The sequence below is a fragment of the Bactrocera dorsalis genome, chromosome 1, assembly GCF_023373825.1.
Source record: "Bactrocera dorsalis isolate Fly_Bdor chromosome 1, ASM2337382v1, whole genome shotgun sequence".
NCBI classification, from domain to species: Eukaryota; Metazoa; Arthropoda; class Insecta; order Diptera; family Tephritidae; genus Bactrocera; species Bactrocera dorsalis.
Genome location: NC_064303.1, coordinates 97,740,494 through 97,751,378, shown reverse-complemented (window position 1 = coordinate 97,751,378; position 10,885 = coordinate 97,740,494). Strand labels below are relative to the sequence as shown.

At 32.8% G+C, this 10,885-nt stretch overlaps 2 protein-coding genes across 2 annotated transcripts in view; one reads left to right on the top strand and one right to left on the bottom strand.

Annotated features, from left to right (window-relative positions):
* Positions 1-1,052, bottom strand: LOC125778106 (kinesin-like protein KIF18A). The gene is made up of 2 exons (XM_049454452.1): positions 420-1,052; positions 1-378 (listed from the first exon to the last, which is right to left on the bottom strand). Exons 1-2 carry the CDS (start codon positions 1,050-1,052, stop codon positions 1-3), a joined length of 1,011 nt encoding a protein of 336 aa, XP_049310409.1.
* Positions 1,053-9,993: 8,941 nt separating this feature from the next.
* Positions 9,994-10,885, top strand: part of LOC105234115 (putative inorganic phosphate cotransporter) — a 29,090-nt gene continuing 28,198 nt past the window's right edge. The window contains exon 1 of the mRNA XM_011216385.4: positions 9,994-10,148. The gene's annotated coding sequence lies outside the window, so the exon portion shown is untranslated. The remainder of the gene's footprint in view (positions 10,149-10,885) is intronic.

Below are 10,885 nucleotides of genomic sequence, written 5' to 3'. Positions count from 1 at the left end.
CTATAAGGTGAGTTTTCGTACATGATCCTTCGAGCCGGATATGTGGTTAATGCTAATATCTTGTTTTGAATGACGCACTTCCAAGTCTTTCCCCTTTTCATATTTTTTCAAAATTTCAACATATTTAGATTCTTTTATTTCTAGTTTCAGTTTTTCTAGATCCTTTTTTGCATCATGTAACTTTCGGCGCCAGCGCGTGGATTCCTCTTCAAGCCTGGCAATTTGTTTATTGTAACCAGAGGTGGAAGCAGTAAGCATCTCCTCTGATTTAATGGAATTCCGCTCAAGTAGCGTATTGTAAGCTATATTTTCCTTCTTCAATTTCTCACGAAAGTTCATACTCTTGATTTTGCTTTTCTGATTGACAATAACATATTCCTGTGTTTTAATAAAAGTTGAATACACTTCATCGATCTTGCTGTGCGATTTGAGTTTCCTTGCGCCAGTAGTTGTAAAAATTCATTGGCACTGTAAATTGCTTTTAAAACGAGGCCACTAACAACTACACCATTCGAGTCCTCTCGCAACTTTAATAGTCCAGTTTTTGTCAAAAGGTTCATTACTAATTCGTTATAGACTTCTAAATAGCTTACGCCTACATCAAATTTATGAGTAGTGCTTTGAACTTGTATTTTTTCAAATAGTTCACGCATAGTAAGAAAAGTTAGACCAGGGCATGTATCACTGCCAAGCATAGTAAATGTCTTCCCTGCTCCAGTGGCACCATAAACAAACACGGAACAATTGTATCCGTTCAACACTGAAGCAACCAAAAGTGATGTGCATTCCTCAAAAATTTGCTGATTTGTGGCTTCTGGATCATATACTCTATCAAAATCCATGCTGATTTTTTTATTGACACGTTTTGTAATATCCTGATAGTTCTGTTTTGTCCCTTGAAAAAAGAACTCATCATCCTCTTCATCGGGATCAAAGAGGAGATCGTTGTTGTCCAAAACCTTGACAATTTGGGGCTGGTTCTGTTCCAACTCCCTTCGATTGTAGGGCCGCACTCTCACCACAACATTAATGTTTGTTTGTTCTGTTGACATTTCGTATTTTTTGTAATCGTGCGATTCTCTTACGTTAGACCTCATCACGCGAGAGAACATTACACATTAACACACACACACACGCACATGCACCAAAACACGATGACATTCTACATTCTAATTAGAACAAAAGGAAAAGAGAAAGGATCTCGCGCAGCTTTGTTCGTTATGACGTCGCAGCATCGCAGCATCCCGGTTCCCTTTCGCTACCCGTCTTTATATATTTAAAGTTTAACTAGACTGTACATACTGATATACTACAGTCGTATGGAAAGCTAGAAAAAAGATTATCAGTGTCTTCTTACATGCTCTAATAGTTACTTATTCTCGTTTCTTATATGTATATATGTATGTATATACACACATTTTTTAAATAAACTTTCATACTGCTATGTATGTACATATGTACTTATATGTGTATATTAGGGTGGACAAAAACACCGTTTATTATTGGTGGTGAGGACTGAGGTGATGTGATGGAATACCGATGAACGTAGATGGAACCAAGGACCTTGAGCCTGCTTCCGCAAATTGCTGAGCAGTCCGAAATCAGATGTTCTGGATTTTCCTTTTCCATATCGCAGAACTGTGTTCGGCAAGTGCTTCCTTAGCCTGCAGTCTCCAGTGTATAGTGCGAAAAGGAGGCATAATTTGTATCGAGTGAATATTTTTCAAATCACCAATCGGAAATATTAATATTCGATTTTTGAACCACCCTAGTATATAATATATGTATGCACATCAGTAATATCGAGTACAATAAATAACTCTACAATAGTATAATCTTGGCAGCCGACTACTGCCTTTTAATTAGTACATGTGATTGTCTACATTACAGTAGGAATTTATTACTTTAAAATGAAACAATTGAGTATTAAGTAATAAAAATATATAGGTAGTTATTATTTATCAATTAATTTTTATTATAAGGGAATTACACTTAGGCTTCGTTGAGAGAATCATATGAGTTTGTAAAAAATAGAACAAATGCGGTAGCTACCGCAGTTTGGTTTATTTGAATTGTTCCCATTAATTTTGAGGTTATGTCCAAAAGGTATTGATACAACAATTGTAGATATTTTCATTACCTACAACTTTGCCATATAACTTTTTTCTACAGTTTCGCCGGAAATCGAGATAAATCGGTTTTAAACTCTTAAAAATTCAAGCAAGCTTCTCTACTTCCTTTTACCGACCTCAGATCGTCCTTAATATTTTTTCTTAAATTTTTGTTATTTCGTTTCATTTCCAATAAGCGTCATCTTACTACAAATTTATTTCACTTTACCATTATCAACGTCTTCTTCACTGGCTTAAATAGGGAGGCATAAACCTCAATTTTGTGAGACTTGTACTTGAAACTATTGTGGACTGTTTCGAAGTTCACTGTCAAGGAAGTTTTAATACTTGTGTTTGAAAAAACGTATGGAATCGCACTCTACTTTCACCTCTATAAAAGTTACATTTTTAACATTTCTTTTATGCCTATATCCAATATTACTTCTTCCAGCAAGATTCCGCTTTCGTTCAATATTGGTATAAAGTATCTTGATCAAAAATCTAATTGTACAATAATGAATTATACATAAATTTGTTTTTAGATTATGGTGAATTTTCGAATATGGTTTTTGGTACCTATTAGCCCTTTTTCCTTTCAGAAATGTTCCTTACAAGAACGTGATACTAATCGATCTATTTGTAAGCAGGAACATCTTTTAGTGGTCCAATAACGGCGGTTCTGGCAAATAAGCAGTTTCTTGAGAAGAAAAAAGTTTATGCGAAATTTCATATCGATATCCCAAAAACTGAGGAAATCATGTACGTACCTATATATAATACAAGCCGATAGCCGTTGCTAAATTAATTCAACTCATTGCACTGAGCATTTACTATATATATACATACTTATATATTATTTCTAGGGTCTCTTAAGGGTTTCTTCTGCTTGTTACAAACTTTGCGGCAAAATTAATATACCCTATACAAATTTTTTATAACCTCAAAAAACAAGCTTCGACGTCATCATTCAGTTTTCAACAGTAAAACGCTTTTTTCTTTCTGAATTCAAGAAATTAAAAGTAGATACTCAACAATGACTGCCGTGAAGGTCGTCTAGTCATATACATAGACACGATTGAGCGTTAGGAGTGAAAGAAATCTGTAAACGAAGCTTAGACTCCAAAGAATCTGTGTCATGTCTACTTGCTGGCAACACAATTTCAGTTCTCTCTCTCTCTCGCAAAAATTGATTATTTGAAAAAAAGAAATGCATAAAACCAACAATAAAAACAGTTAACAAATGTTAAGATTCTGTTCTGTTTTTTTTCTTCTTACTAGTACTAAAATAGTTTGAGCTGGATGAATTCTTTCTGAGAATTTTCAACTTAATGATATAGCGCTTTCGATTATTTTCAACTATTAAGAAAAATCGTTATGTAAGCGGACATACGTCTGTTGTACACTCCACTCTATAAATGACTGTTACAATTACGTATAGTATGACGTTAAAAGTAGCATGAAGTGCAATCAATAGGTAAGCAATGATTGATAAACCCCAGACACTTGTTTCATTATATAATTTTTTTTATTTACACAGAGCTTTACATTATAATAACTACTATTGAAAAGTGCAAGTTTATCAATTACATTTAATGTTCAGCTCAGCAGACAAAGCCACAAAGCTTATTTAATTTACTATTTTCCAATTCTGTGCATAGAAGTAGATATAATGAATAGGCCCTTGTGTACGGTATTAATATCTAGAATTACGATAAACTTATCAGACTTAATTTTATAGTGTCAGGGCTTTTACTATAAAAAGCGTGCTGTCAACATTGTATATAAACTCAAAGCTGGTTATGTACGAAGAAGCCTACAACAAAATTTGTTTATTAGAACTTAACGAGAAGGAGTAAAAAGCCAGCACGTGCGATGAAGGATTGTCACAAAGCTCTTCTAAGTATATCAATAGAAAATGAAAGTGAATTAAAAGAGATCTACGATGAAATCTTCTAAGTCTCTCAACATAATCAATAGATGTCCTTCAAATAGAGTGAGAAGCAGCAGACGCTTTCATTCTAACTCGATGACATGATATATGATTTGAAATAGTATATTTTTAAGAAAAAGTATCTATTTATTTATTCTTACATAAAATACCTTTGGCTAAATTTTCTGTTTTAGGAATCGGAAGTGGTTGCAATAATCTTACTTATGTGTATATTCTTACACTTTTATTTCATTTTCTCTGTAATTGAAATTAAAAACAAAATAATGTACACACTTATGCACTTACATACACCTATGTACATACATACATATGTAGAATACATATGGCAATTGTCAATCAAAATAATGTTAGAAGTCAACTAAAAGCCACTTTATGTGAATCCCCCTATAGCTTTGAACACTACAAAAATTCATTGACATTTATGAAGCTTCCAGGTATTTTATGTGGCTGTAATGTAAATGCAATTAAATTGCTGAAAAAAGTTTTGTATTCAATATTTTATGGAAATAACGTACATAAACATATACTCATAAACTTGTATGTACACTTGTGTAAAAATAAGAAGAAAATTACTGGGAAACCCAAAAGTTGAGAACAGGTTTTGTGCACGCATTTTCAGAATCGCCTATACAAGTAGTGTAAAACAAAATCAAACTGAAAAAAATATTTAAAAGGTAAACGGAAAATTTCTTGTCTAGTATATACATATGTATGTATACTGTATTATATTATAGTTCTATACTGTACTTATGAGCAAAAAATGTCCAAATCGCACCAAAACGATTCAGGTCCCCAGATATCGAATATGTAGATCAAAAGTCCATTTACGAACTTGTTATCGAAAGTATCAGTCAATCTGTGAGATATATTTTAGAAATTCGGAGAAAACCGAAGTATGCCTGCATATCAAAAATGAGTTTAATCGGATCAATAATTTCTTTAGCCCCTAATATACTCGTACCTAATAGAAAGATTTTCGAATTCTAGTTTGATAAAATGGAAGGTGTTTTTCTAATATGGGTGCATTTTTTAGCCTAAAATGGATTAAACCGGGTAAAAACTTGCCAGAGACCACATTTAACTTAGAAACCCTACACACTTGAAGGTATTTTCTTGGCTTTGTTAATTGCAACTTGCAAGAGAATGAAATGTTCGGTTACACAAGAACTTAGCACTTCCTTACTCGTTTTTTTTTTACTCTTGAGTTATTCTATGCCGAGGTGTAGAAGAAGCTTCTTTATGTTACCGATGTTTCTACGCCAGCCTTTCTACGTGATCGATTGTAAGATGATTATTTTGCATGTTTTAATAAGATGATCTCGTTCTTTAGATGGTATTAGGAATTAGTGAATGGTGATCCTTTGGTCACTGGTTCACCGAAAGGTTTATAATTCTTAGGTCACTGGATCTCCTAGCCATTTATCTCATTTATGCCAGTAAGTATTGAACAACTTTGAAAGATCTTTTGTATTTGAGATATTTTCATTTAATTTGGCTTTCAAAAATTTTGTTTGGATATTTTTCCAATGTGGCATCATTTAATTGATCACCACGCCTTTATCGGTCGCAGCAACGTTAGATTTTTTTCTGCATTTTCAATTACTTTATAGATATAATTTTAGATATACATATGTTTGTCTCCCTGCAAGGAGCGATACATTTTAGAGGGCCAGATTCCGTTCCCACAGCCGTCGGGTCTACGTAATCGGAACAAACCCGGATTTTTATCTGGCTAAGAACTGTAAATTCGGCAGATTTCTGCAGCTACAACAACAACAACAGAAGGCCGGATTAAATATATTTGCCTTGCGAGGATCGCTGACATACAGTTTACTACTTACAAATACTTGTACTTTATATATTGAGGATAAGGCTAATTTAAATATCTATATGATAAAAGAAACTCATATAATATATATATAAAATATTATTTTGTCAACAATCTTTTGAATTTTTGTTCCAAAAGCTAAATGGTTGGATGGCAGGCGGAGTTCTTGAAACCAACAACCATCAGGACATTTTTCTCGCATTCGCAGCCAGGCAAAAAGGAGTCAAGATCAAACGATATCGATTTCCATACATTGATTCATTATGTTTGAAAGGAAAAATATGGTGTAATGATGGATTTGGTGAAAAAGTCGATTTAGCAATGAATGAATTAAGTTTTGTAATTCAGACACTAATACCTTAAAACTGTGTAATAAATCCGAGTAAGAATGGGCATGTACAAGTACAATTTTATTTATACAATATTAAAAAAGCTTTAACTAATTAAAGTGCCTTCTCAATTTCGTAAACAACTTACATAAATACAAGATCTATAAGTGTGTTGGTATTTATCCAGAGCACGAGGAAAACACGTGAACTTAAACAAGTAATTAAAAATTTCATGTTATAAAAAAGTGAATAAACAGATGTTAATTTCAAGTTATGTTATCCCAATAACAAAACGTCTCCTACGCTCGGGGAGAAGCCAAAAAGCAAATAAGAAAAATTCATTGACGTCTTTTTCAGTCGTCTGCACAGACAATCACACGATCACAAAAATCTTTTTGCTAATTCTTTTTTGGTTTTTTGTTGAATAATAATTACTTTTTATAATTTTTCTGGTTATTATTATTTTTTATTGTTTAAGGATGTCCAATTTGAACTAAGAGCACAAAAAAAAATAGCCATCAAAAAATAAATAAATAATTGAACGTAATTAACCGAAAAATACCAGTTTTGCATAAATTTTTTATTTGCAACATTTTTAAATGGAAGCAAACGTATCAATTAATCTAAAAAGGATGCTTTATTTTAAGCATTAATAAAGTAATGTTTATTCGAGAATGAACATTTGTTCGATGATATCGCGTACAAGGTTCGAAGTGACGATCGACGCGCATAGATAGGCACAACTTGCAAACAAAGCACATACAAACACACATGCATGCCGAGATGGAACCGGCAAATTGACACCACTCATTCGTTATTCGAGGAGGATAGACGTCAATTGCTACCAGCGACGCACGGTTTTGCGCTGGATGACATGTACATACATACATACATACATACTCGTTACACATACGCGCTTGCGTGCGAAGAAACAGTCTTTTATGCAAATTTATTGGGCACAAATTGATGAAATGTATATTGATAGGCGTGCTACAAATGAATTGACAAAAATTTTATGGAATTCAGCGCAAATTAATAATGACAATTACAAAGTATTTAATTTAGTGTGCTAATTTTATTGGTGTTATTTTTGTAAAACATAAATGTATGTACATTCCTGTATGGGCACATGTGATATTTGAGTGTTTAATAGACTAAAATAAGAGAGATGTTTATTGGTTCTAGTTTTTTTTTTAACTGAAGGCTGGAACCAAGCTTTCTTCTCAGTGTTGAGCACTGCAGTCTCGGGAGTTTTTGTTTCTGAACGTCACTAATAAATCTCTAAAAGCAAAGTGTATCTAGCAAAACGATGAAAGTGTATTTAGCAAGCCTAATGAGAATTTTCAGTATTATATTGGTACGTATGAAATTTTTACAAAAGTAGTAATATGGCATTATTATAGATTGAAGTCATGAAAATTTCAAAAAAAAAAATTTAATTTTCAAAGTTATAGTTGTTTGTGTTGACCCAGTTCCAAAAAAAGGTACTTGCGGTGACAACCATAAGTCCTTGGAGATTCATTTAAAATAAATCGGTTTTAAAAATTTGTTTTATAAATAGATAATCCTGGGCCTAATCAAAGGATTTTTTTCAAAAATTAACAAAATGGCGGTCTCAGGAAATTTTTGCCTAAATTTTTGGGAAAAAATCAACAGTTAATAGGTCTTAAAAAAAGAAATTAAAAAAAATCCTTCGATCAGGTCCGAGTTTATTATATAGTATATTCTAAAAGCTGTATAAATTTCATTAAAATCCACTGAGCGGTTTTCGAGTTACAGTTATCACCAGTTCAAAAAACATAGTTTTGAGAAAAACGCGTATAAAGTTGACTTTTTGCTTTGAAGTGCCCGAGCTCTCTTTGTTATTTGTGGAATAACTCAAAAGAAACTAATTATCGGACTATCAACGTGAAATTTTTTTTTTATTGAAGATATCACACTTTTCAAAATGCAAATCAAGCCCCAATGAATGTATCGGGATAAGACTTTGCCCGAACAGCGCGCTTAAAGTAGACCAACTTATGACCGAAAAGTATCGAAATCGGACCAAAACTATTTAAGTCCCCAGACACCGAATATGTAGATCAAAGTTCCAATTGTGAACTTTTTATCGAAAATATCAGTCAATCTGTGAGATATGTATATTATAGAAATTGAAAGTGAAATCTTTTGAATTGTATCAATAATTACTTTAGCCCCCATAAGCTTTTCGAAGTTCCAGTTGACTTTATACCGCATATATTGGAAAATCTGTGAGTTATTTTAAAAAATTTGAGGAGCGAGATTTTCTAATAACGGTGCAGCTTTGTACCTAAAATAGTTAAAATCGCGTGAAAACTCACTCCAGACGCCAAATAATCTACACCCCTTATGCACCTGAAGGTATTTCCCTGCCTTTGATCCTGGCATGTTGCAAGGTTAGGTTGCACCCGAATTTAACGCTTCCTTACTTTTTTATCTAATTCTGGTTATTATTCAACTTTTTTAAACGCCGCCATTTTGTCAGTTTTTGTTTGGATTATAGACCACTATAGGGTTAATATTGTCTAGAGAGAATGTTTTTTAGGTTTCACCTTCCGGAGTTTTTAAATTTTTTTTTTTAATTTGAAACATAATTCTAAAATTTTTTATATAAATTTTTTAATTATTCAATTTATGTTTCCCGCAAGTAAAAGTTAAAATGCAGCCTAAAAATATCTACAGGAAGGCAAGATGATTTGCTAAATATTTACTTAAGTGTTTGCAATATGTTCTGTCACTATAAGTAAGTAAATTGTATGAATACGTATAATATTACGACTTTTAATTTAAGTACATATTTACGTTTTTAAACATATATACATATGTACATAGGTATGTGTGTATGGATATATTAATGACAACATTTTATTCTTGTATCATTATTTGCTATACATTTTGTGGGAATTACGCTTTTAAGACACGTCAAAACCGAAATATAATGATACAACGGTAACTAGTTATCACAAACATAACGATTAAAAGAGAAATTTGAGCTGAGGAGATACTGTTGAAGATTTCATTGATCACTTGATTGGCCGGTTGGTCGGCTCGGACTCGCTTGCAACGAAAAGGCGCACTCGCAATAGCTGCGGTTGTGTGTGCGTTTGCGCGCCACTCAATGAAATGATAGCTAAGTATGTATGTACATATGTGCTGTGTGACAATTTTGAAGCACCATTGAGCGCTAGCAAATTGGCACTTGTTGACAAAATTTCAATTAAGAAAGAATGCAAAAAAAATATTGCACACAAACACAGGGAGCGTGAGCGTAGAAATGAAGTGAATGATTTGACTAAAAACAAGTGATTAGTTCTTCCGAGAAATAAAATAGAAACTATATGCACAAACAACGGTACATATGCAGTCATAGTAAGCAGCATGCAAGCGCGAGTGAATGGTAGAGTATTGAGCGCTTGGAGAGTCGATATGCGACTCCAACTTAACTCGAGCCGACTCGGACTTTGCGCGCTTAACGGCTTGACAGTTAGAGCTTGTACTAAATTTATATATATGTATGTATGTATGTGCGCGCTCATAAACACTAAAATATGTGCTCACACACTCATTTTTCGCTATGGCTATTGGATAACAACAACAACACTAGCGCATTTAACTGACTGACGGATAAGAGCGTTTAGTATCGCTTTAGTTGTGTTCTAAGCCGTTTTGGTTTGTTGTAGTTGTTGATTTTTAATCTTAATGCGCACATACATACACCCATCCATACATCAGTGAGGGTGTTTAGGGCTTTTCCGGCTCAACTCCACTGACATTCGAAATGCAATAAAAGAGCTGGGGGTTTTCGTGCTGTGAAACAGTCGTCGTTTGAACACGGCTGCTGACGGCTGACAGTTCAGTGTGTGGATCGAGTTTGAATTAAACTGTTATTCGTGTGCTGTTTTTTTATTGTAAGTTTTCCGTTGTGTTGGTGGTACGAATTTTATAAATACCGAATATGTGCATTTAAAAACAAGTCAGTTATCTGAAATGCGTGCATGTGTGTGTGCAAATAAAAATTTATCATGTAAATATAGTTGGGATTTCGCAGATACACATACACACACACATGCTTGTATATGTGACTTTAATGTGTTACGCGCAGCAATAAAGCAAGAGGCTCGGACGCTTGAAATACGCGTGCACTTGTTGAAGGCGATTGCGATCATAAAGCAAATAAATAACAAAAAAAAAGAATGAAATGGAAAAAATTTAAAATAAAGTAACAAAAATAAAAATTATATAAATAAAAATAAAAATAATAAAATAAAAATAAATAATTAAATGAACTTTGGTGGGCGTACTAAGTGTTTCAAAGTATATAATAAACAAAAAAATTTTAAGAAATAAATAAAATTTTAAAATATAAAATATAAAACAATTAAAATAAGCAAAATAAGCAGGGGAGTGCGATTATATATTGGAAATCGAGCAGTTTTTGGCATAATCTATGCAATTTTTTTAATACATATTTACGTTACACAAAATTTAATGAAATAAAAAAATGTCATAATGAAGAAAAAAATAAAAATCGATGAATATCAACTAATAGCAATTATTCGAATGCCACCATATAATTAAGGGAAAATAATAAAAAAATTGTACAAAGATAAAAATATATACATACATACATACACATGTGCAAATT

What these genes read in the sequence shown, in the direction of transcription:
- LOC125778106 (XM_049454452.1), bottom strand. Translation starts at nt 1,052, where the DNA reads ATGTCAACAGAACAAACAAACATTAATGTTGTGGTGAGAGTGCGGCCC. An exon ending in AAGGAAACTCAAATCGCACA is followed by an intron (nt 379 to 419) that starts GCAAGATCGATG and finishes ATTAAAACACAG; the next exon opens with GAATATGTTATTGTCAATCA.